At 38.2% G+C, this 27,510-nt stretch overlaps 1 protein-coding gene across 1 annotated transcript in view; it reads left to right on the top strand.

Annotated features, from left to right (window-relative positions):
- The window catches only part of FAT4 (FAT atypical cadherin 4), a 162,392-nt gene that overhangs the window by 124,205 nt on the left and 10,677 nt on the right, over nucleotides 1-27,510 (top strand). The window contains exons 10-17 of the mRNA XM_026081432.1: nucleotides 1,773-2,023; nucleotides 4,806-9,155; nucleotides 17,501-17,605; nucleotides 19,426-19,733; nucleotides 23,915-24,000; nucleotides 24,496-24,675; nucleotides 25,550-25,674; nucleotides 26,901-27,118. Coding sequence (XP_025937217.1) covers nucleotides 1,773-2,023; nucleotides 4,806-9,155; nucleotides 17,501-17,605; nucleotides 19,426-19,733; nucleotides 23,915-24,000; nucleotides 24,496-24,675; nucleotides 25,550-25,674; nucleotides 26,901-27,118 — 5,623 coding nt within the window. The remainder of the gene's footprint in view (nucleotides 1-1,772; nucleotides 2,024-4,805; nucleotides 9,156-17,500; nucleotides 17,606-19,425; nucleotides 19,734-23,914; nucleotides 24,001-24,495; nucleotides 24,676-25,549; nucleotides 25,675-26,900; nucleotides 27,119-27,510) is intronic.

The following is a 27,510-nucleotide window of genomic DNA, read 5'->3' on the forward strand; positions in this document are numbered from 1 at the left end:
TCAGCACAGACTGGTAGAAATGACCTGATTTTAAGCACTTCAGTCACAAAGTAATTCCTTTTATGCTAGTTATCTTTACAAATTTTCTGKTTTTTTTTTTTTTTGGTATGGTTTGGAATTTTTTTTTGTAAATATGCTGGGAATCTGTCTGGAAACACACTTTTGTTGTCTGGTTGCTTTACATGATACTGTACTCAGATATAACTCAAATACCCTATGGCTCATTGTGATTTCAAATGTAATTTGTTGTTATTTTCTTTAAAAAACGTTTTCATAGCATCTTTTCAATGCTAAAGCTTGAGCTGCTCTTTATATGTGGAAGTAAACAAGAGAAATGCTATCTCATATGTGACACCTCGTGCAGTTTTAAAACATTGTAGATCACAGATGAAATTTGCCCCCGCTACTTATATTTAGGGAGGTTTAAGTGGTGCTTTAGGCTTTGTGCGCGTTCTTTCAATCCTAGATGCACATTTCTTTAGCTGGAGAATAATTACATATGGCCATCATGTTAAATCATAATTAAGCAATTAAAGTATGCTTGTGGCATTCTGCAGAGATTAATGACTGAACATGAGAAGCTGCCACAGTTGATTACACAGGCTGGCTTTCAGTCCTCTAGGTAAAGCCTCTGGCCTGTGTTAGTGTTTCTGTCATAACCTCTTTTGATTTTAAAAAGGTGAAGATATTAATGTAACGATTCATCTTTCATAACAGTTTTCTTCTGAATCATTTATAGAATCATATACTTCAAAAAAGCTGCTACTATGCTGTGTCAGGCTTTTCTGAAGAAGTAATGAGAATCACAATTGTGTGTTGGTTTTTGTTAGGGTTATAATATTGAGCAGGAAAATTCTTCATTTTAGCCAGTTTTTGTTTCCTTTGTTTTGTAAAATGGCCATTATCTGTATTAATAGAAATTTAATGTTAGCTGATTACCCCCAAAATACTGCACATTGCTCAAAATATCTTTGAGATTCATTCTGTACTAACATAAGCTGAGTACAGATTCAAAGAGAAAAGACAAGTACACTGTGCTGATAAGCCAGAGGTAGCCTGTACACGGAGCTATAGTGAGCAGACAATCAGTTCTTACCAAATCATAGTTTCATGCATACACACAAACACATATATGTGTGCCCATACATACACAACAGTCAAAGGTCAAAATCTGCTCCTAATTAGTCTCCATTAGGATAGCTCTGTGGTTACTGATTCTGCCGGAATTGCTACAAATTAAAATTAACGTCTTGAATAGCAAAACCTAGCTCAGTATCAGGAAATAATATGAATTATAAATCTCCATATTATTCTATAAAACAGTCCTCCTTTTATTTCATAAAGTATTATTTTTTTCTAAGTATATTCTGCAGATTCATTTAGGAGTATGTCAGCTTTCTGGAGGAACACCTAAGGTATTGTCCCAGTTAAATCAGTATTAGAGAGTTTCTCTAGCAGGCCACTTGCAATTTTGAGAGAATGTCCAACTGTATCTCTAAAAGTACTAAGGCTCAGTCTGCTCCTCATTTACTAGAAGTCTATCTGTGTTAAGAAGCTACATTTGGAAATCCCCAGAAATGTTACTTTTGACAAGCTTCAAACTGGAAATATGGAAGAGGAAAAAGTGAAGACAGATGAACAGGCAGAAGAAAATCCATGTGTTGATATACATCAGCATGGTGGTCTAAACAATCTAAAAATTTGTTATTAACATAGGCTGTCTTTTGAGATACTAATTGATTTTTTTCCTCCTTGTTTTTTCTTTCAAACAGCTATAGGCTTATTGGTGGCAACTCGCAATTCACAATCAACCCATCGACAGGCCAGGTGATCACCAGTGCTTTACTAGACAGAGAGACCAAGGAGAACTACACTTTGGTGGTTGTGGCAAGCGACGGCGGCTTTCCCCGGGCGCTCTCCAGTTCCACCAGCGTGCTTGTTGCTGTCACCGATGTAAATGACAACCCACCCAAATTTCAGCACCATCCCTATGTCACCCACATCCCATCACCTACCACTTCAGGTAACCTGAACAGTGGCAGTGCCTGAGATATTTCAGGTTGCATAAATATCTTATCAAATGCCAAGCCATTCCGTAAGGAGTGGTTCTGATATGTTCCTCTGTAGCTACTTTGCAGGCTTTGTTATCCTTTTGTTGAATGGGAATGAATAACGGAAAGGCTCAGCAATTTTTTGGTGCTTTTGTTGTTTATTCCTTCCATCCAATCCAGTTATACTGCTTCAGTTATGTAAAAAAGACAGTATAAATGAGCATCACACTTTCAGTCTGAAAGAGAAACAAGTGATCAAATTAAATTATTTTGTCAGAGTTAGGAAGGCAACTGCATCTTTTCCTCTTCAATGTCTCCTCCTGTTTGTAAATGTTTTTTTGTCACCCCAAGCAATTCTTAAAGAGAATTTTGTCACCATCTTTGCAAAAAGCTGTATCTGTATTAGATGTTATGTTGTCTTTGAGCTGAAGTAAAGGCAAGCAGCAATGCTGTGTTTGTGGAACCTGCACCCAACAACTTCACTCAGTGCAGGAGTCAACTTCTGATTCCATTTATGTTTAAATAATCATGATAAGTGCAGAAATTAGAAATGAAAAAGTCCAAAATACCAATATTTTCTATTTACAGAATTGGCACTGAAAGGGGGGAAAAGAACTGGAGTATTTGTATGGGGATGGGGAGAATATACTGAAAGAGTCTACCATTCTGGCATCTTTCCAAGGTTTAAAATGGACCAATACTGGGACCTTTGTTATCTCAAAACAGTAAAAACTTTTTATAATATGATCACTGTATTACCAGTTTCACAAAATTGCAGTCATTGACTGGCTGTGGAAGTCAGCCATACTGTGCGCATTTACATGCATACAAATACATTGGTTCACAATGCCTGCAAGAAAAATGGACTACAAAACAGATTTTCCTTAAAACAAAAAAAGGTTATTTCTATTAATTGGGGTTTGCCTTCTAAGTTCTAAACAATTGCTATGACTTCTTTTTTTTTAATGGAAGAATGAATTTGTTTACATTTCTTCTGTGTTTCTAGAACAACTTCATCTAGGCATGTTATTGTTGCACAGGTGAATCTGCATATGCTGAGTAGCACACAATGCCTTTGTTCACATGGAGTTTTGGGGGTGGTTTTTTCAATGTGTATATGAGGAGAATTCCTGGGTTTTACCAACATATTCTAGCAATATCTTTTCAGGCACTTTCTGTATAAAATCCTTTACAATTAGAAATATATGAAGAAGCCTAAGCCATATTTACTCTGGTGTTAACTAAGCGAAAATCTAGAGATATATGCACTTTTTTATTTGCAACTTCCTAAATTGATAATCCATGTGCCTACTTTCATTTAAAGGAAATGTTAATATCTTTTCAGACTAACTCATAAGTCTGTTGATAATTATTTGCCTAGAAGGCACGGAATCAATTTTAAAAAATTATTGCTTTCTAGTACAGAGTCTGAAATAGCTTTTCCAAAAAAGAAAGAAAAAACTCAAAACTTTTTCAAAACTTTTCATTTTATTCCAATTACAGAATATCTAGTCTGTAGTTTGAAAGAAAAACAAAGACTAATTCCCTTGGTTTTTTTTTTAATCAAGACTAAAAAGGGGGACTATTAATAATAATAATTAATAATATAATACGCTTAACCAAAGCAAAACTCTAATTTTGCCCTGTCCCATTTCTCTCAAGGTATTGAATACTGTCATTTTTAAATATTCCTCCCCTGGAGTACAAATCAGTGCACATGATAAATACTGACAAGAAGTATAGTTTTAAGGGAACACTGTCAAAGTCATTCCCATTTGTAACTGATTTTGCCTTAAGAGGTTGAAAACAACATGATTTATATACAGAAGTGGTGTTTTCTAAGTTTCAGTACCAGCAAAACCGTCAGCAGAACATTCTGCAAATTGGTTGGACAGTGTCAAATTTGAAAGATGTGCYATGTATAAGATCTACAAACTCCAGTGCAAATGAACACCCTAGATTCTCCTTACAAATAGGCAAATATAGATGTTAACACACACTGTGCCCGTATGGTGGACCTTGGAGTGGAACATGCATCTGAAAGATCTGAGACACAATATATGCATGTTATTGCACTAGTGTGCAGTAGTTTTGTATTTCTATATGTTTTTAGCCCTATTTCAGATGACCAACATGCTTTTAAAAGTGTGGTCCCATTAGTTATCATCCTCAGAATACTCTCATAAGATCAGAAGCAGAAGGTTATTGGGGAAAAGAAGCAGCATCTGGGGGATAGGAAGAAAAAGGGCTGCAAGGCCAGGTGGGTCTGTAGGGCACTGTCTGTTCACCTGTATAACCTTAACGGTTGTTAAATTCTGGGCAAATAAACTATGAGTAACTAAAAAAAAAAATTCAATCTCATTTGATTTGTGGTTTTCATAATGGGAACGGTCTAGAAATGGGATGCTAGACTTTCAAAAAATTCTAGGTCCACTTTCTAGTGCAAATATATATGCAGCCACTGTCATCTGTACATGCATTTCTCTGAATGCAGGACCTGTCTTTCAGACCCACATTTTTTGGCTGCTTGCATGTTTTATGGGTATACAAACTCACCTACACGTTGTTGACCTTTTCTTCTTGTAGAAAAAGAGTTGATTTTCAGAACAGTAGAAGATACAGCATTATCCTTCAGGGAAAATACCAGGAGGGGCACCTATACTTCCAACTGTTTTAGAGTAAAAACTTGGCATCATATTTCCCATAATCGGTATATTCATTAATGAGCTGCCCTATCTGTGTTCTCCATTTCAGGTTCGTTTGTRTTTGCAGTTACTGTCACTGATGCAGATTCTGGCTCCAATGCTGAGCTCCATTATTCCCTTGTGGGAAAAAATTCTGAAAAATTCCACATTGATCCAGCAAGGGGAGCGATTATGGCTACTAACTCCCTGACAGAAGAATCTGAAGTTACATTTTCTGTTCATGTGAAAGACGGTGGCCTGTACCCCAAGACAGATTCCACAACTGTAACCGTGAGATTTGTAAACAAAGCAGAATTTCCTCGTGTTCAAGCTGAACAGGAGACTTTCACATTTCCTGAAAACCAAGCAGTTGGTACGCTTGTCACCACTGTTTCTGGGTCTTCAGCCAGAGGAGGTTCCTTGTCTTACTACATTGCAAGTGGTAACCTGGGCAGCACATTCCAGGTTGATCAAGTAACAGGACAGCTTTCCATCAGTCAGTCTTTGGATTTTGAAGCAATAGAGAAATATGTGGTTTGGATTGAGGCCAGAGATATGGGCTTTCCTCCTTTTTCCTCATATAAGAAATTGGAAATAACAGTGATAGATGTCAATGATAATGCACCAGAGTTTGAGCAAGATCCCTTCATTGCTGAAATAATGGAGAACCTGTCACCACGGAAGATACTAACAGTCACTGCTGTGGACAGGGACAGTGGTCTAAATGGACAGTTAAATTATGAAATAGTTGATGGCAATACGGAAAATAGTTTCAGTATCAGTCGAGCCACTGGTGAAATCAGAAGTGTCAGACCGTTGGATAGGGAGAAATTGTCTCAATACACACTAACTATAAAAGCTTCAGATAAAGGCACCCCACTCCAGAGCACTACTGTCAAAGTTGTCATTAATATTTTAGATGAAAATGATAATGCTCCTAGGTTTTCCCAGATATTTAGTGCTTCTGTGCCTGAAAATGCACCTCTGGGTTTTATAGTAACACGAGTCACAACTTCAGATGAAGACATCGATGTGAATGCTGTCAGCAGGTACTCCATAAGGGATACAAGTCTCCCCTTTATCATAAATCCAAGTACCGGGGATATTACAATCAGCAGACCGCTAAACAGGGAAGATACGGACCGCTACAGGATCAGAGTCTCTGCACATGACTCTGGATGGACAGTAAGCACAGATGTGACCATATTTGTCACGGACGTCAATGACAATGCCCCACGATTTACAAAGCCATCCTATTACTTGGAGTGTCCTGAGCTTCCTGGGATTGGATTGAAGGTCACCCAGGTTTCAGCCACTGATCCCGATGAGGGATCTAATGGTCAAGTCTTCTACTTCATAAAATCCCAGTCCGAGTTCTTCCGAATTAACGCAACCACAGGGGAAATTTTCAACAAGCAGTATTTAAGGTATCAAAACTCCAGCGGATCAAGCAATGTCAACATTAATAGGCACAGCTTCATAGTCACGTCTTCTGACCGAGGCAGTCCTCCTTTGCTAAGTGAGACAACTGTCACAATTAACATAGTAGACAGCAATGACAATGCACCACTCTTCCTTGCTAGGAAATATTTTACTCCTGTTACTAAGAACGTGAGAGCTGGTACCAACTTAATTAAAGTTACTGCAGTTGATGACAAAGACTTTGGCTTGAATTCTGAAGTGGAATACTTTATTTCTAATGAAAGCAATACTGATAAATTCAGACTAGACAGGAGTACAGGCTGGATTTCTGTGTCATCCTCACTAATGGCTGATTTGAACAAAAATTTTCTGTTTAAGGTAAAAGCAAAGGATAAAGGTAATCCTCCACTCTCATCTGAGGTAACTGTTGAAATAGTCGTAACAGAGGAAAATTACCATACACCTGAGTTCTCTCAAAGCCATATGAGTGTTACTATCCCGGAGAGTCATTCTGTTGGAACAGTGGTCAGGACTGTTTCAGCCCGAGACAGAGATGCTGCTATGAATGGATTAATCAGATATAACATTTCCTCTGGAAATGAGGCTGGCATCTTTGCTATTAATACATCTACTGGTGTACTGACACTAGCCAAACCCCTTGATTTTGAGTTATGCCGAAAGCATGAGCTAATTCTTACTGCCACAGATGGAGGATGGGTGTCCAGAACGGGTTACTGCAGTGTCACTGTTAATGTCATTGATGTGAATGATAATTCTCCAACATTCAGCCCTGAAGACTACTTTCCTAATGTATTAGAAAATGCCCCGAGTGGGACAACTGTTATTCGTTTAAATGCCACTGACTCTGATTCCGGACCTAATGCTGTGATTGCGTATGCTATTCAGTCCTCAGATAGTGACCTCTTTGTCATTGATCCCAATACAGGAACTATCACCACGCAGGGGTTCTTAGATTATGAAACAAAGCAAAGTTACCATTTAACAGTTAAGGCTTTTAATGTTCCAGATGAAGAGAGGTGCAGCTTTGCTAGTGTCAACATTCAGTTAGAAGGGACAAATGAATATGTGCCCCGTTTTGTGTCCAAGCTTTATTATTTTGAGGTTTCTGAGGCAGCCTCCAAAGGTACCATTGTTGGTGAAGTCTTTGCAAGTGATCGTGATATGGGGACTGATGGAGAAGTCCACTACCTTGTCTTTGGCAATAGCAGAAAGAAAGGCTTCCAGATAGAAGAGAAAACTGGCCAACTCTATGTTTCAGGACCTCTTGACAGAGAAAAAGAAGAACGTATCTCCTTGAAAGTTCTTGCAAAAAATTTTGGAAGCATTCGTGGAGCAGATATAGACGAAGTAATTGTTAATATCACGATATTGGATGCCAACGATCCTCCTGTTTTTACTTTAGGAACCTATAATATACAAATCAGCGAGGGTGTTCCTCCAGGCACCCATGTCACATTTGTGAGTGCCTTTGATTCAGACTCTGTCCCTAGCTGGAGCAGGTTTTCCTATTTCATTGGGTCTGGCAATGACAATGGTGCCTTTTCCATCAACCCACAGACAGGACAGGTAACTGTTACTGCAGAACTGGATCGAGAAACTTTGCCCGTGTACAATCTGTCTGTGCTAGCAATTGATTCAGGAACACCATCAGCTACAGGAAGTGCCTCTTTATTGGTAACTTTGGAAGATATCAATGATAATGGCCCTACCTTGTCCACCAGCCAAGGAGAAGTCATGGAAAATAATCATGCAGGAACTCTGGTGATGACACTTCAATCATCAGATGCTGATCTCCCTCCGAATCAGGGTCCCTTTACATATTACTTGCTCAGCACTGGCCCTGCAACCAGCTACTTTAGCCTTAGCACTGCTGGTGTTCTGACAACAACAAGAGAGATTGACAGGGAGCAAATCAGTGATTTCTACCTATCGGTGATTACGAGAGACTCTGGCATTCCTCAGATGTCTTCCACAGGAACTGTGCAGATAAAGGTAATAGACCAAAATGACAACCCCTCTCAGCCCAGAACAGTAGAAATCTTTGTTCATTATTATGGCAACCTCTTCCCAGGTGGAATTTTAGGCAATGTAAAGCCCCAGGATCCAGATGTGTTAGACAGCTTCCAGTGCTCCCTTACATCAGGAGTTACAAGCCTATTCAATATTCCTGGGGGCACCTGTGACCTGCACTCACAGGCACGGTCCACGGATGGAGCATTCGACCTGGCCGTCCTCAGCAACGACGGGGTACATGGCGCCGTCACTAGCAGCATCCGGGTTTTCTTCGCAGGGTTCAGTAATGCCACAATTGACAACAGCATCCTTCTTCGCCTTAGTGTCCACACTGTGCGAGACTTCTTGATGAATCACTATCTTCACTTCCTGCGAATCGCCAGCTCGCAGCTGACGGGGCTGGGGACTGCCGTGCAGCTCTATGGTGTGTATGAGGAGAGCAACCGAACTTTCCTGATGGCAGCTGTCAAGCGCAACAACAACCAGTAYGTGAATCCCAGCGGCGTGGCCACCTTCTTTGAGAGCATCAAGGAAATCCTTTTCCGTCAGAGCGGGGTGCGGATAGAATCTGTGGATCATGACTCGTGCCTGCTGAGCCCGTGTCAGAACGGAGGGAGCTGTATGAGAAGGCTCGCTGTGAGCACGGCCCTGAAAAGCCACGAGAGTATCCCCGTCATCATCGTGGCCAACGAACCCCTCCAGTCGTTTGTGTGCAGGTGCATGCCAGGATACGATGGGAATCTGTGCGAGACTGACATTGATGAATGCCTTCCCTCCCCGTGCCACAACGATGGGACCTGCCACAATTTAGTGGGGGGCTTCTCATGCAGTTGCCCAGAGGGCTTCACAGGCATGGCCTGTGAGAGAGATGTCAACGAGTGCCTTGCCAGCCCTTGCAAAAATGGTGCCGCCTGCCAGAACTTCCCAGGAAGCTTCAATTGCATTTGTAAAACTGGATATACAGGTTTGTTTTTACTTCTCTTAATCTTACAGTCAAGATGAGATGGCGAGTAGAAATGTACCGTTTTAGCACAAGATATGTTCCAACTATGATTATCTGAATATGAGTATTCAAAATAAGTGAAGAGGTTATCCAAAGTAAGATATTGGCAGTAATGAAAACTGAGAAGACAAGGTGCCCACAGTACTACTTTCTTTTGGTTCTGTCCTCCGGCAAGTCTTGCTTGCCTGATTTACATTAGAACAGAAGGATTTTACAAGAGCTATTTTAATTTATTAAATATGTAGAAACTGTTTCCAACATTTAAGTATGATTTTTCTGTTCTTGTTATTGTTATGCATATTGTGGTAGCATTTCAAGTCTGTTAGGAGTGTGCCAAGCAAGAAAGTCATCCTCTGCCCCAAATTGCTTACAGTCATACAAGACAGAAAACAGATGAAGGATGAGGGAAAGAAAACAGAATTCAGGCAAAATAATCAAGCATATCTGTTCCATATTTTGTCCCTTTGTCAATTATTTTTTTCATTAACAACAGAAATGGCTGCTGCGTTCTTACCTCTTCTGAGTATTTCTTCTCTAATATTTGTCATGCATTCAAACATAGCATTTTATCCCTAGAAGAGCAGGCCGATGTTTGCTTTGGTCGTTGAAAGGCTGTATTTTATACTGCCATGTGGGAAGAACATGTAGCATATTTGCAATCATCAAAGGGCACAGTGATCTAGCAAATTAAATTCCTGGATCCCTATGAAAAAATTCTGAATGCTTTCAGTCATTTTAAGAGAAATATCAGAAAGATTTAGGTTGCAAAATCTCTTGAGCTGCTTCTGCCATGGTAGCAAATCATGTTAGGAATACAATACAAAGAYGTCCTCTCAAGGAAAAGAGGACTACTTGTTTATCCCAGCTAGTTATATAATCAAAACTTTGGCCCACTGAATTTGTCTGGTTGAAATCATTCTAGCATGTCTGTCTTCCAGCCTTAAGCTTCCTTTATTATTTGGGCTGAAATTTGTGAAAGCAGTCCTACTCAAACAGCATGCAAGTCTGAAGATCATATACATACTTGTTTTGTTCTGATGTGGRAAAATCTGTATTAGGAAGATCTGGGTTTTCCTCAGTCTGTGGTTCTTGCATGCATTAGGAAATCGTACATTTGCTCTGMTGTGATTTATGCTGCAACAAGAGCAGTGATACTTTATCCGTTATCATTGAATGTAAGGAGCATACATGAAAAACTCATTTTTTTGGAAAGTTAAAACAAAATTCAAGTAAGTTTACCAAAGTATTTGTAGAATATTACACTTCCTCTAGAAAAAATGTTGCCTTAAGAGTTAATTGTGTTGGAAGCTAATACTGTCTGGCATATATTTCGGTAGAATTCCCCTCRCCTAACTTAGGTGTCTGTAATGTAGGTGGCTACCTGTGAGAGAGGTGTCTAGGCTCCCGCTGTAGTCAGTGGAGGTCTACTCTCAATAGAGATTGCAGAGCAATTCAGCTCACCCTGAAGATTTTGATCTGGGGATGAACTCCTGATCTTTAATTACAATTTCTAAATGACAGTTTCTGGAAAACAAACAGAGAAATATGGACTTTGCTATTGCGTGATGGCACAGGGTTACATCTAGCGTGTTCTACTGCTGCTTTGGAGCACCACAATTATAAAAAGTGTGTATCGCTGCAGTGACCCAGACTTTTTATGTGTGACCTTTGAATAAAATGCAAGCTCTAGCCTGATCTTTCTAACATCTATTCAGAGAAAGAAAAGAAAGACCCAAATAAAAAGCACAATTTACAACTAAACTTTATTGAGGTACAGAAATATCTCATTCAGGCATTTGTATCATGCTTAGTGCAACCTAAGTGAACAACAGTAAAAGAACTGAAAATATTTTTTGTTTAGCTGGATAGGATTCTGAATCATTTGATGGTATGATATTTAAGGAAGGTTTGAATAATTTTAACTATTGCTTATGGCCACTTTTTCCAGACATCATAAAGAGACTAAGTAGAGAAGTTAAGATTTATTCTAGGCTTTCATTAGCTCTTCCAAGGAGTGTTTCTGTATGTCAGGTGCTCCAGGGCATCCCAGGTTGGCACAGCCGTTCTCATTATGGTGTGGGTATTCAGGCTTCAAGAGCTGCTACCAAAACTCACTTGTAACCAGTGGCATGATCAGGGAGGTTGTTCTTTTTTTTTTTTCTTTTTTTTTTCTTAAAACAGATTAGTGCAGGAGAAGTCATATAGTTTATGGCAAATAAGAATGTCAGTCGATTTCAAAATGCAGGTTTAACCTCTTCACTGAAAGCATAGCTAGCAGTAGATACATGTTCAGTGTGAAAGGTCTCTTGATACAGAGGACACTGATGTGATCTTCTGTGTAAACCTCCTGAAGGTACTAGCAGGCCTCAGGTCAGTAGCAATTATTGTTAATGGACAAGTAGTTCTAATTAAGTTAATGATCCAGGATTTTATTTCGCGTTGTATTAGTACATCAGATTATTTTGCCAGGAGCGGGGCATAATAATTTTAGGGCACCTATCCTCTGTAATTCTTGAAGACATTAGCACCAGAGGTTAACTGGACATATGTTTGCTGTTGCAACTAAGCAAAGCACTTCATTAGCTCTAGCAGGATACAGTAATATATGCTTGTAGCCTATAATTTGAAACATTAAAGAAATGTCCAGGTCACTTTTTCTGATACTAAAGCTCATATCTTAACGCTCAACCCCTATATCAGCTAAAAATAAAGTTTTACATGTGACAAACACTTGGAAGAAATAAGAACATTTTAACTAAGAAAATGTGATGAGAGACTCTTACAGTTTGAAATGTTGGATTTCTTTCATGCTGTGAATTAAATGTGGCATCTGATATGAGCTTTTTTAAACTACTTGTCAACACAAATGATTTTAAAATAGAGTATCACTGAGGCAGACATTTATATTTAGGAGTCAGCTCTTTTTAAATCAGTTGTCCTTTGAGGAATCAGGCATTATTTAAGTACCCGAAGATTAACTGGTCAAGACAGAAAACAAGTGGCACCAAAGTTTGTAATTAAAAACCAAAATGTCTTTGGACTTGAATATCAATAAAGCTTATTAGATGAGCTCACAATCAATATTCAGTAAATTTACACTTTTTATGTTTGCACAGGCTAAAAAGCATATTTGAAATTCAAACTAATATTCAGTAGGTTCTGCAGRCATGTCAGAGTACAGATTGTTTCAGAATGCTTGTCATAGAGAAGTATTATGTCATTATTATGCTACCAACATAAAGGGAATACAGCTGTTTGTGAGTTTAATCCTGGTTCATATATGACTAAAGATAGCCATAGTGAATGTAAAAATAAAACCTTGAAATTGTTTCTTCATGAATATAATCCCCAAGCGCCTCAGCAAAAAAAGAGACAACCAAAATAGAAAAATTCTAATTTGGTGTATCATATACATAGCTTTGCTGCTTCTCTTGGAGTGGAAATACAGCCTCATAATTGAATTTGCATGCTCTGTAAAAAAGATTAACACTGTACTGCATACAAGTGGAAATTACTATTTTCTGACACAGACTCTCTGTTCACTGTAAATTAGAGTACATGAGCTGTAGACCTTTATAACGGCTTACCTCAAAACTGAGTAGTCTTACTTTTACTTGATTTATTATGTTTTGTCAGCTGCATTTCACTTCATCACACTGCAAAGGTAATTTAGTTCATTTCACTGAACAGTATTATAAAGACAGATTACCTCAGAGCAACATCATTAGGGTTTAAAAAAGTCTGTTATAATTATATCTGTTAATGATGATCAAGTTTTGTTTTTAAAATAATCACTTTCTGAAAGGAATATACTTTGTGATTTACAGTAGTTGCCTGCCCTTCCTATGAACCCTTCATTTCCTGTTTTCCAGGACTCATTAAGATGAAGGAATGTAGATCTGTTAAATTTTTTCAAATGCAAGATTAAAATACTGAAAGAACTACTGTAAAAGATGGACATATAAACCCACAAAAACTAAAACTGTTGAATCAGCTGAAATCTAACCCAGAGCATTCAGTTGGTATCTGTTCCTGTTACATTTTTCAATTAAAAAAACAAAATGTTCTCAGGAAGTTCAATTTTTATATAAGCCTCTGCATCTGATAATATTAGCTTGAGATGATGAATGATAAATGCTATCCGGTATCAGTTATCCAGTGTTATCCTAGTTTTCATGGTCTTCAGGGTATTCATCTTTGCGTCAGAAAAATCTTTTTTGAATCTTTCAATATTTAAATTGAGAAGAGAGCTATACGCTGAACTAATTGCATCCTTCACCCAAACTGGACAATTACTAGAGACAGCTCTGGTTTGGTCTCTCTTTGGTTCACAAAACACTGACTGAGACATTTCCTTCCCCTCATTGGACTTGATACCCTGAAACACTAATCAAACATATATAATTAGGCTCGTTCATTATTCTGTCCAAATAAAATGATTCCCCAGCTCAGAAACGTGTAGTAGTCCAAAGCTGTGAAAATGCTTCTTGGAAAATTAAGTTGCATAAGCAATAAAAACAGGTAAAGCTCATCATTTTTCAAAGCACACTACTCAAGTAAGGTAGAGGTCTACCAGAATGTTAMTCTTAAATTTATATGTTGTAAACCTTAAATCAGCAAAATGTTGTGGAAGATGACCGGTGCAAACCCAAACTACTCTAGGTTTGTGAGCTTTTAACAAAACCCATTGGATTCATCTTTTTGCAGAGCGGTATAGCTGAGCCCTTAGGCTCAGGTGAAGATTCTTGTATGCATCCTGGCAAACAGTTTCTTATCCTGTTCAGTCCAGTATGGTTCTTTGAGTTATTTGCTTTATCTGTGCGAGAGAGAATTTTAGAGTAACTAGTATTTGTATAAACTCTCTACTCAAGAAAAATAGTCTGCTTAAAAACTYCTTTTTTATCCATTAAAAGCAGCATCTAAATATAAGCATATTATCTCATGCAGAACAGGAAAATAATGGATTTGCAAGGGTGTTTTTTATTTTGGGGGGTTTCTTTTGTTTGTTTTTTCCCCCCAAACCTAAATCTTTGGTAGATACCTTACTGTGTCTGTAATCCATGAAATAGGTAAGCCACCAGGTAGAACTTGAAAAAATGCACTCTATTCTTATCAGCTCTTCACAGTTGCAGATGATTGAGTTGTTGGGTATTAAAGAGTTAGGAATATTTTCTACAGTATTAGCATGCTGTAAGGGAGATAACCAAAAGTAGTGGGGCAGCCTGTTATTGTCCTGAATGACTATAAATGCTGTGAGAATAAGGTGTTAAAAGAAAAAAGTAGAAGTTTAGTAGAAGTTGTAGGACCAATAAAGTTTAACTGGCATCACAGCAATTTATTTAGAGGAATCCCCAGAAAGAATAGGGGTATAGTTTAGATTAAAAGGGAGGAGTAGGAAGGTGGATTTTGAACACCCAATGGAACGTGCAGAAACTACAACCTGACAGAAACTATCTGGATCTTGGCAGTAACCAGTACAGGCTGTCAACAGTAGCTTTAAATATGGAGACTTTTCTTTCAAGAATGGACAAGGAATGTGTGAGTTGCTTTCTTAGAAAAGTCTAAGGTGGGACTGATCAAAAATGCAAAAGTGGAAGGAAGTTTGGATGAATTGCTAACATTCAAGATGCTGCAGAAAAGAGGGAATGAGGCCAGTAGTGGAAGCTGTCTTCAGAAAGAGCTCGTGTCAGCTAACTGGTAGGTAAGGTTGCCTGGAGGAATACACCTAGGGAAAGAAATTCAGGAGAGTTGGAGTGTTTTAAAAGAAAAAAAAAGTACAACTAAAAGCTATCTTAAAGCAGAAGAAAAGATGGATGTCTAAAGAGTTCTGGCTGGTCACACCAGGAATTTTTTGAATGAAATGAGTTATATGCTAAATAGAAATAACAGTTTCTGTTGTTTTKGTGCATATGTAGAATTGTATTACATTATTTATTTATTTATTGCTCCCGCTCTCAGTTTTTAGTCTATAAGTCTCATCATCTGTTTATTAATTTTTTTTTAATGATCTAGCTTTATCAAAGTAATTTATTTTAAATCCTTATATGGAATAGCCATAGTGGTAAACTGGAATAATATTCCCAAGTTCTACTTTTGTTCTGCTGATATCTATCTTGTTTTCTAGAATAAGCGTGTTTAATGTGTTTGAAGAGGAAAAGTGAGCTTCAGAGACTTCTTTTGTTAGATCATTATCCAAATGTAAATAGATGCATTTTTCCCAGGTCTTTAGCACTTCAGTGAATGGTAGGGAATAGCCTAAATTTCTTCTTTATTTTAAATAAATATTAGTTTTAATAGCTCTGAGGAATTGTTTAATCAGAGTATTCGTCTTCTCCTGTGTCAAAACAGCTGGAATAAATGCAAACACACTTTTATTAGTTCCGTGAATTATTCAAACACTTGTATGAAGAAGATGTTGTTATATGCTGTTTAAAATGTGTGCAGCTAAAATAAACATCCATGYTCTGTTGCTGACTCAGCATATATGCCAGCTTTAATGACAGCTGAGAAAAAGAAGACTATTTAGTTAGGTTGTACTGATATAGATGTAGTAGGCTTTATTAGCTACACTTGATTTTTGTGATGTAAGAAATCTCATTGAGCTATAATTTAAGCATCTCTGCCTCACCCTTGCTACATGTCTTCTCAAGAAGTCAAAGAACAGCAATATAATTTTTAAATAAATAGAAAAATCTAAAATAAAAGTTAGCACATCCTTCAGCCACGTCAGTTAGAAAATAAACTATAAATAAATAAATAAATACCCCTGAAATGTAATTAGTTACAGATCCTGGAAATGTTTCCCAGATTTATGGTCAATATACAAGTTACATATTAACCACAGGAGCCCTCCAGTACTCCCTTTCCACCTTCCTTGTACTCGCACATGGAGAGCTGGTGCTCACACAGAAAAACTGGCTCAGAACTTGCTTAGCTTAAATAGAAAGCTGGAGAAAAAAAGAAGTTTCCTAATTAGGAGACTGAAGCCATGAAATTCTTAAAACACTAGCAGAATTAATATAGCACAATTCTGGTTTTATGCAGTTTTAAAGAGACTGACAATCGTCTAAAGCCTGAGGACTGCATATGGTGTGTCGCTGTCATGTGATATGTGAGGATTACCTGGACGCTCACTGTGCAAGTTTATGTTGTACTCTACTTTAAATATATTTTATATTTGCATGGTGCTGGGAATAAAATAATTCATCATCAACGCAATAAGAAGTGTTTACAGCACTCCAACCTTATAGCCCTTGCTATGTATTTGTATGTATCATGGCGTAGATGAAATTCAAGGAGAGAGCTGGAAGAGCATACTTGATTTTGCTAGTTTTTGCATAGTGACATGAGGGACGATACTTTAAATATTTTGATGAACTGGCAGTGAAGGCTGGCACCGCTGACAGAAGGAAGGCAGGTACCAACAGTGGTATGTAACGCAAGTGCTGCTAAGCTGGTAAAAGCTAAGGAGTGAAAAAAATAAAAGTGAAGACAAATAGTTTGTGGTTAATGTTTCCATACAAAGAAAATTTTGGTTCTATACTTATACATATATTTGCAATTCTTCTTGTGATTCTGCATATTTGCACTTATTGAAAAAACGACAAAGAATCCCCTTGTCAGTATTCAGCATCTGTTAAAATCTTCACTTTCCTCTCCGTTCCAGTCTTTGTTGAAATGAATTATGTGACTTCAATTTATTCTCTAGTGAATAATATTTGCCACATGTGACAATGTCTGCTTAGAAAAGAACTGTATCCAGGGTAACATGTTTTAGCTCCTGAGGACTGTGGTCCCTCCAAGTCAGGAAGGAGATTGTAATTGATGAGGAAAAATAAGAAAAATCATATAATGTACAATAGCTGCCTGTGTTTGACCTGCTGTGTTCATATGGATTCCAGCAAGGGCTGTCTGTATCCTTCATCCCCTTAATACTAATGAATACTTTGCACTCAAAAAATAATAGAAAAAAAATTCTTTTAGTTCAGTAGCTCCTTTCATTTCATAATCTTTTACAGACACCAGTTAATAAAAAATCACAGCAACAGCATGAGATAATTACAACGAGATGCTTGAAATGTAAAGTGAATTTCTCCAGGCTGTGGTATGCCCATGTCAGGGCCAGGAGCAGTATCCTTCCTCCCACCAGTGGTCACCAGTGGTCCTTGGGATGATCCCCCCTTTCCAATGCGTGGCTCGGCAGTGCACGCAGCATTAATTCATAAGCTTGTTCCCTAAATGCAAGTCTTACTTGGAACTGACCTGAATATGCTGACCTAGAAAATCATTTTCTTCCCTAATGGCAGGGAAAACGTGCGATTCCGCTGTCAATTACTGTGAATGCAACCCATGCTTCAATGGAGGATCCTGCCAAAGTGGAGTGGACGGCTATTATTGCCACTGCCCCTTTGGTGAGTACACTTCTCCTCCCCTTTCCTTTCCTTTCCTTTACTTTCCTTTCCTTTCCTTTCCTTTCCTTTCCGAATATTTTTCAAACTCCCATATTCACGCTCACCTCAATAAAACCAACGCCTCAGGGGTATGCGTGTAGGTCCCTACCCATGGGCAAGCGTTGGTCCTCTCCTGGCCCCGGGGTTCCCCTGGGCACCCGCAGAGCCGCAGCCCAACATGGCCAGACGCAGCATGGGCAGGGCTGTACCTTTTCGTTCAGGAAGGCTTCCTGCCCTTCCAAGGGGACAGCCCAAAATTTCGGGGAGTGCAGCCGGCTCGTGCAGTCACTGTGGCCGCCTTGGGTGCTCCCTCACCCCAGGAGGTCACGGGCTCCAGAATAGGGCCTGCTCTAATTCCTAAAATTAGGCAGTTTTAGGAGTGCTAGCAAGTAAGAGCGCCTGTGAATGATGACAGTATTCTTGTGTCCTGCACACCTCTTAAGTGCAAGGAAGGCATCAATACATGCCTTTGGGTGATATTTCTGGGATTTTTTTAGTTTTTCTTTTGAGGAATTAAGCTGTTTCACATGCACAATTCATCAAAATATCTGTAGACAAAGAATTAGTGAGTACACATTTTTCTGCAAGTGAGGAGCATAGCATTAGGTATTGGCACTTACTTTTGTATTTAGTAGATTTCATTAAAGAGCATAGGAGAGGCCTTGACTAGATCAAGACAGCTTTATCAGTCCACACAAGTACTTGTCCGTTTGATTTATTATATGTTAAAAAAGTTTTATGTTCCACAACCAGAATACAATTCCAATAATAAAATCTGAGAAGCATACATGGTACTATCAAAATAGTTTAACAATTACTAGAACTTAATTATCACAAATTTCTTTTATGGAAAGAACCCAATTAAGATATAAAACAGCACAGACATTTTAAGGTATCTCAATATAATTGCGGCAAGGTTGGTTCTGAATGCCAGAATTGTCATTGTTCATATAGAAGAGCATGAATGTAAGTGCAATAGATTAATGCAGAAACCAGATAAACCTGAGAAATCATCTACAATGTTTTAAAGCTACTAAAAACCCTTGCACAAAAGAATGGTTCTCAATACACATTTGTAACTACCTTTGTATGTGTTTTTGTATCTACTACTTGGAATAATTTTATTCTATTTCATTTCCCATATTTTTCTTTTCTTTAGAGTTCATTCATTTCCTATATTTATAGTCACAGTCCATTGTAAATGTAGCTAATGTTCATAAATTAAGCATGTTTTTTTCTCATTGTGTCTGCAGTAAAAAAAAATCAAAGGAAGGTAACTGGCTAGAGAGAACTGAAAAGAAAGATACAGAATGCATCAAAATATTCAGGTTAATAAAAATACTGAGAAGGCCTAATGTTTTTATCACATATATGCTATGTGTTTATATCATAAATATCATAAATGTATGTTATAAATTATAACCAGTGATTTGGAAGCAGTTCAGAAAACACCCATACAGGGAAAAATAAGCTCAACTTGCAAAATTATGTACATACCTGGATTAACAAATGCCTGATAATAATAACCATATTTGACATAGTTATCAAACTTGGCTTTTTGGTTTTCTGGAGAAGCCATAAAGGCTAAATGAAGTTTATCTTGTTTTTTAACAAAAGTAACTTTCTTTTTTTGGTGTATTATTAATTATAAAATAGAAGCTTTTTAGAGAATCTTTGTATCGTAAGCCTGTCTAGAGCACATCAGTACTTAGCTTGTTTCAGAGGGTACACTACATGAGGCAAGAACTAACTGATACAAGATTTTATTTTTCATTTTGCAGGTGTTTTTGGGAATCATTGTGAACTGAATAGTTATGGTTTTGAAGAGTTGTCCTATATGGAGTTTGCCAGTATGGATCCAAACAATAATTACATCTATATAAAGTTTGCCACTATAAAAAGTAACGCCTTACTGTTATACAACTATGACAACCAAACTGGAGAGCGGGCAGAGTTTCTGGCCCTGGAAATAGCAGAAGAAAGGCTGAGGTTCTCCTACAACCTTGGCAGTGGCACGTACAAGCTTACCACAACTAAGAAGGTGTCTGATGGACAATTTCACACGGTTATTGCCCGGAGGGCTGGAATGGTAAGAAATGCTAAAATGAGGATTAAAGAAAAGTTCAGCCAAGTCACTTTGTCTTCTACATGAATTCAGAGGAACGTGACATTAGTAACATTATATTTGCTAGCTGAARCTCCAACTTTGGATGAAAACTCCCTCATTTCTGTCTTATCCCAGCTGACTTGAAGACCGATAATGGTTAGTTTAGAATAATAATTATAGTGAAAAATAATTAAAAAAACATGCAATGTCCTGCACTCTAAATGTGAAAAATGAGAACCATGAATAWTTAGTGAAATAAATTTCTACACATGCAGCTAATTAACTCATGCTGATTGCAGGGATGATTATTAGGGAAGACTAATTAACTAAAGTAACTACACAAAGCCTCAAAATAATTTACCTTAACATTTGGAGAATAGAAGAAGGCAAACTTTGAATTCTAGGGATCTGTGACCTCCTTAGGCTCGTTTAGAGATTTTACAAATCTCATCAGACTGGAAGCCTTTTTTTGCCTCTATAACATATATGTAAAAATTCCAAAGGTGTTTATGGTGCTACATTGAGAGAGATTTGGGGGGCAGAGAGGGGCTGAAGGAGGAGGTGCTTTTTTGTTCCCCAGAAAGCATCTGAGGGAAGGAATTCTGCCAAAAACTAGGCTGGGACAACTGATTGCCATATGCTTGGTACTCTGACCCTTCTCCTGCCTTCATATTTTTTCCAGTAAATGTTTTCTATTCCTTTTCTCTCATTTTTTTAAATAATATTTCTAAAGCAGAACATAAACCAAATGCTCTTTGAGTTCAAGCCAAGGTTTTGGACTCCACAGTGTTTGAGTTAGAAACGAAACCAAATATATTTGCCATCTATAATCTAGTAACTATTGCCCAACAGCTCCCTTTTCAGACGGATATGGCCAGCGTATATGGAATCCCATATTCCTCCCATGTTTGAAATTAAAGTCACATAAGAATAATATATGGTTGGGGCTCCTCATTTTGTTTTACATTTCAAGCTGGAAGTGATGTGGGGAATAAAAGAATAAACTGTTCTGCCCAGCTTGGCTCTTCCTGAATCCCAGGAGAGATTTGCCATCGCTACATGCTGCAGAAGTCAGCGCTGCTGAGATACAGCCCTTTTATAGCCCTGAGCTGCTCCTGGTTGGGAGCGCTGTGCTGAGGAGCAGAGCATGCTCGCGTCGTGGCCAGGCTGCCGCGGCTGCTGCATGAGCCTTCACTCGGGACAACGTGTCCACAGGCACAAATGTCCTCAGCAGAGCAGGGTGCCGTGTTGCCGACCAGTCCGTGGTTCCATATAGTAGCAAGACTGCTTTTCTCCTGGCTTTTCTGAATGCTTCTTTACTCTTTCCTCTTAGAGAGTCTTGAGCCTGAAGCTGCGTTTCAGCTAAATATTGTAAGACCTGATTTCTCCTCTTTCCCATGTTGAAAAGGGATGGTGTGGTCTTCAGCTGGATATGCAAATCCAGTGGGGGCATGTGGGTTTATAAGGGTTAGATATCCACATGTGATGATGGATAGTTGTGACATTGGGTAATGGCTTTGTTTTAATGTGCATTAACATCAGATACTTAATACTTTTGGGTCCCAGCTTCCTAGTAGTAATGCTCAAAGGCACACCTAAGTCTTGAAAGGCACCAAGTTCACATTTTAGCAACTAATTTGTTATGATATTTGTATGGAAAAGATTTACATGCCTAAGTAAAGATGCACACGTTAAAAATTGCAACAAATAAATGAAATACACTTAAGAACAAATAGGACAGAAAAATGAGTTTTAGTTGTGGGTATGCTGGAGGTCTAGACTATAGAAGAAGAGAGAACATAGAAAGGACTTTTTAAAGAAAATTAAGGTATGAATGCCTCGGACTGAAAGCAGTCATTAAGGCAAGCTTTACCTTTGTGTGGCTTTTTTGTTTAAACCTGCTCAGTGATATCAGCTGTTTACAAACACAATATGTGTAAAGAATCACCTTTGTCTTAGACATTTTTTCTGCAGCAGAAATATCTCCCAGGTGTCCAAAAATGTATAAAATAACCCCCCTTCAGGATTTCAAATCTGTCATTTCCTACAGCACAGTGGGATTTTATCGGAAACTGGTAAAATCATTAAGTTGTCAGTCCTGAGATATTGCAGAGTGACAGGATAGAAACTCTCATAATGTGGCAAGGTAACCATAGAGTAATGCTTAAGTAACAAGCAGGAACATTTGACTAACATTAGAAAATAAATTGTATGAACTCTGGTCCAAGTAAAATATATTCTCAAATATCTAGACCTTCAGTTGGGGTTGTAGCTTGGCTTTCAGAATGCATAGCAATGTAAGTTAGGGAGATTACATTGATTGAGCTAAGAACAAAAAACTCGCTTCATTTTTGTTGTTGATATTCTGAAGGAAAATATGTATGCATATGATGGCATACAGACCAGTCAKCTTATTATTCTTGCTATGAATTGTTTCATTTATACAGGGCATATAATGTGCTTTGGAACTGCAGACTGACGTTTCTCAGAAGTAGCCTACTCATTATGTATAGAAAGAAATTCAAGATAAACTTCCATTAAAAAAAAGTAAACCGAACAATTTAGATTTAGCATAGGACACGGTTTAGGGCTGAGACCTATGAATTCATTTGGTCAATACAATGCATCAGCTCATGGTAGGTACTTAGAAATAGCATGAAGAATCTGTAGGGATTCCAACAAGACGTTATTAGCAATGGGTGAACTTAGTTGCAGGAGAGAAAAAAAGACATTCACACAGTAACGACATACCGATAGCTGTTGCTGTTTGCTCAGCTCCCGCAGAGTTACCTAAATGAAAATGTAAACCATAGCATTTTTAAGAAGTAATGTTTGATTTAAATTTGCCGTAAAACTCTACCACACATCTAGTTGTAACATGAGAAGCTGATATGTACAACTGGTGGATTATGTTTATTTGTTTGAAATTTTGACTTAAGGAATAACTGCCCTTCAGTTTTGTTTTGCAGCACATCTGTTATTAATAAATTACTGTGGGCAAAATTCTTTGCTAAATCAAAAATAAAAAACAATTAAAATCAGCAGGAATTATGTAGCGAAAGCTTTGGTTAGACGTTTAGTATAGAGATTACAAATAAATGTGCCATGTTTCACTTTAGCGTAAATTACTGAGATTAATAATGAGGCAACTCTATTGTCATAGGATTGATGGCTTCAAGATAATAAATTAAAGAGAAAGACTGCTCTGAGTACTCTTGATGCCCAGTACTTCTCTGAACATTAGTTTGGTCCAAGTGTAGATATCCTCATCTTTCACTATTATCAAGGTAGGGTAAATAGGTCCCTTGAGACATATCGGCCTCAGGGGTTACCTTACTCCAGCACACAGGACAGGTACAAAAGAAGCAGGAAGAGTGTAATAGCTCTCAGGGTAGAAATTTCAGCGTTACGGAAGAAATTCAACAAAAGAAATATTTGAGGTAATTTCTATGACCTAGCAGGACATGAAGGAGAACTTCCTCTTTGTTCTAGTGTCCTCAGTCATCATCCCAGTACGTTTGCTCAGGGATTTTCAGGGAAATGGAGCAAGTGAGATAAGACCTCCATTCAGATATTAAAAACTTTTGGTTTGGGTTTTTTTTCTGAGGGAGAAAGAGGAGAGGGAGGGAGAGAGAGAGGAAGGCAGAAAGAGAGGGAGGGAGAGGGATCTATTTGGGATATTATGCCATTTTTAGCTAGTAATCTTAAGTGTTTGTACTCCCAGCTTTTGTTACATGCTATTTATCCAGTTTGAACAATATTTTTAATGTTATGGTCAGACCCATGAAGGAATACCCACTGTCTTAGGCAGGAGTAATCTGTTCAGATCAAGAATAGGATATAGTATGAGCCAAAATAACTGCAATTTCAAGGGGTAAAGCGAACAAACATGCAGAAACCCTACCCAGATCTGAAAACTTTAACTGACTCTTTGTGTGAACCTGCCAATTAACTCTCTCTCTGTTAGTATCTGAATCTTGGTATTCACGATGTTAATGCAGAATTTAGTTGATCGGTGTCTCTGGAGTGTCTTGAGATCGTGAGTGGCATATAAGTGTTCCATTCTAGCCAAGCCTTTGATGCAATATTTTAATCATAAACATTTAATATGTTGGGGATCTACAACCTTGTATTCAGCATATTTGTATGTGTGGCTTTTGCAGGCAGCATCACTGACAGTGGATTCCTGCTCTGAGGATCAGGAGCCAGGCTATTGCACTGTTAGCAACGTGGCTGTTTCTACTGACTGGTAAATAATTCTTCTTCTTTTATTTTTTTTATTTTTTTGCTGTAAAGTAAAAAGTAAAATGAAAAATCCCCCTCTAAAATCAGAGAAAATTGGAATAATAATTACATGCCCTTAGCCCAGTCCCGAGCAAGGGATGGATACATAGGCTTTAGTCCTTCAAGAGGCATTTAAAGGTGAGTGTCATTTCCTCCCATCTTCTTTGCAGAAGCAAATTAAATTCTCTACATGTCCTGCTACTCCCCAATTCAGGCTGCATTCTCATAGTGCATAAGGCAGGGATTTTATTCAGAAATCCCTGATTCCCAAATCCCTCTCTGTCCCCAGCTCGGGGGAAACATGAGAAATGTACAACTATGTGTAGTCTGCTTGTGGGTGTAAATGGGGCTAGGAGAATACAACTTAGCCACAGACCTTAGCTGATACTTACAGTTCCTTTGTTGTCATTGCTATCTTATGTCTGATATTAATTAATTGATTTTTCTGACTTTTTTATAGGACTCTTGATGTACAACCAAATCGAGTTACTGTTGGTGGCATCAGATCTCTAGAGCCAATCCTTCAAAGGAGAGGACAGGTGGAAAGCCATGATTTTGTGGGCTGTATAATGGAGTTTGCAGTCAACGGACGTCCCCTGGAACCCAGCCAGGCTTTGGCAGCTCAAGGAATCTTAGATCAGTATGTCTGCTATATATGGTATCAAATGGACAGCGTTTACAATAAAGGAAACTGGCAGGAAAGTTAGGTGCTATTCAGTTCAAACACCTTTAGATATTTCTTGTAAAAAATGAGTGTAGAATTTATTCTAAAGCGTGAAGAATTTAGGGAGAAAGTGAATTTGGATGAGAGGTTCACTAAAGATTTCAAAGACTTCAGAAAAGCAGCATCATTATATTTCTATTGCAATTTGTTATTAATGTTGCTTTACAGGCTGAAACAGAGTAGCCCTGTTATTCAGTTTCTTTATAAATTCCACCTGGATTTGACTGTACTCACATGGTTCACTAAACCTCAACTCCCTCTTATTTCTTTTTAATCCTCCATGTCTGTTCTATCACTTTGCCTCTCAAGTATCACTGAATTTCCCTCATATCCTCCAAGTGGTCTCTCAGAAATGATTGATTARCTGAGTCTATTGTTTTTTTCCATCTCAGTATTTGAAGTCACAGTTGTAGCAATAATGTCAGTCAGACGTCCAAATTTGCTAGCTCACCCTTCCTCTTTCTACCCCAAGTTTGCACTGTTCTTTTTATGAGGTCTCCTGAGGTCTGCAGCATAGAAAGCCCTAAAAGAGTTGTTTCTTCTCTTGCATAACAAATAGAAATTTTCCCATCTCCGAATTCTTTTCTCTTTTGAAAGCCTGTTACAACTTGGCACTGAAAATTGGGATCCATTTAGAAACATGAGCTGTCTGACAGGAAGGGCCCTTCAATTTTTGCATCTCTGTGGAGAAGAAAGGGACTGTCGTTCGCATGCATGACCCTTTCCAGCACGTTTGCTCTGTTTATTTGTATGCACATTCTTCAGGATCTGATTTTCTGGTTTGTTTCAGATGTCCAAGATTAGAAGGCGTTTGTATGACTAGCCCTTGCCAACATGGTGGGACCTGTGTTGATCACTGGTCATGGCAGCAGTGTCATTGCAAGGATGGACTGACAGGAAAGCACTGTGAAAAATGTACGGAGAGGATTTCACTATCTTTCTGTTCACTGTACAGCTAACTGTATGGTTTCACCAAATGCAGTGAGAGGTTTTTTTCAAGTGCACAGGATAATGAATTTTATAAAATAATGAAAGCATGCAGCATGCTTGCCTCTTAAATAATTATGAAGGAAAAGTCCATGATGGACTGCAGTCCTTAGTTGAGTTAAAAATAGCAGCGTGTACATATACCATATTTTCCTGCATATATATTACACTTCAGATAACTTGTATGCATTTAGAATTACTGCTTCCTGGTAACAGGTAACCAGAATAAGGTTATCCCATAGCAGGGGTTAGTTTGCTGTGGGGAGGTAGGAGGGTAGGGAAAGGCTCTTGATATAAAGAAATCTTTAGGGAAAACTTTCCCTTGTGTAAACATTGTGTGCATGTGCTTATGGCTTCTCTGAATTGTAGGCTTTTTTTATCAAAGGACCATCAGATTATATGCATAAAAATCTGATAAATGCAATGTAAATAAATGCAAGCCATTTACACTTTTTAAGGTATCTGTAATTATTCTGAGGTTATTAACTTGCATACAGATAACTCTATAAAGCAATACGAGTTTGCCTAGGAGAGCAAGGTGATTTATTTACATGTAGTATAAAGACTGTTCTTTAAAAGCCATTTAATTATGTTCAGGTAATAGGCTTTGTTTTCTTACATGTTCCATTATTGTTTTGCTGATTTATATGCTTTTATTGTACTTGTTTACAGAAGAATTTTGCCATTATTTTAACAGCATTTGGTAGTCAATGCTTTGCCATTTTTTTATTCTTTTTGTGCCAGACCGAAGGTCTGCTGGTGTAACAAATAGTCATTATCTCTGCCCTGAAGAGCTTACAGTTCAATATATCATGAAACCCTGCTTGCAGTAATGGAAATAGTAACATCTCTGGGAAGGAATTATAGTTCTGAGAGCCAAATTTTTTTCCCTACTCCCTCACTCGTTCCCTAGCGAGTTTTAATTTACTATTGACTGATACCAGCAGTAAATTATTAGCACACTCCCACTCTCAGACACATATTCTGGTTCAAGCCAAAGAGTAAAGGGGCTGAAGCTGTCATTCAGTCCTGCTCTCCCCACTGGCCTGCTCTGAACTTGATCTCTTCTCTGAAGAAAATAGTTATTACTAGGCAGATAATCACTGTAGCTATAATGCACTGCATACTCAGTACTTTCCTCGTCTTTGTCCCAGATATTACTGCCGACACCGCCTTATCACTAGAAGGCAAAGGACGACTTGACTACCACATGAGCCCAAATAAGAAGCGAGAATACATGATGAGACATGGTACTAGAGGTGCCAGCTTGGGACCCCTGAACGTGGACCACTTGGAAGTGAAATTCAGGACAAGAAGTGAGAATGGAATTTTAATTCACATCCAGGAAAGCAGCAACTTCACTACTGTGAAGGTAAGATTACAGCTAATGCTCAGTTTGGTTTGACTGGACAGTCTCATATGTAGTGATCAAAATCACATTTTTCCATTACCCTTGCTGTTTCCTTTATAAAATATTAGGCCTTTAACTAAGGCTAGGCACTGCTCCAGCATCATTCATCTTCTCAACAATTCCCTTGCTATTTGCCAAGGTATCAGAAGATCTTGATGGTTTTGTATCTAATCAGTTTTGTCTAGGCTCCAAATAGTGACTGTTTTAAGACAGCAGGAACACTCTTCATTGCCATACTTCTTATCGTCATTAAGTTACATTCTGCAGRGCAAATCATTTCATTATTGGCCTTTTATCTTTTGATTTTTCAGGCCTCARACCCAGACCCTCCTCAAGCTAGCAAACAAGTGCCA

This window comes from Apteryx rowi, unplaced genomic scaffold, assembly GCF_003343035.1.
Source record: "Apteryx rowi isolate R43461 unplaced genomic scaffold, aptRow1 scaffold_55, whole genome shotgun sequence".
Taxonomy (NCBI): domain Eukaryota; kingdom Metazoa; phylum Chordata; class Aves; order Apterygiformes; family Apterygidae; genus Apteryx; species Apteryx rowi.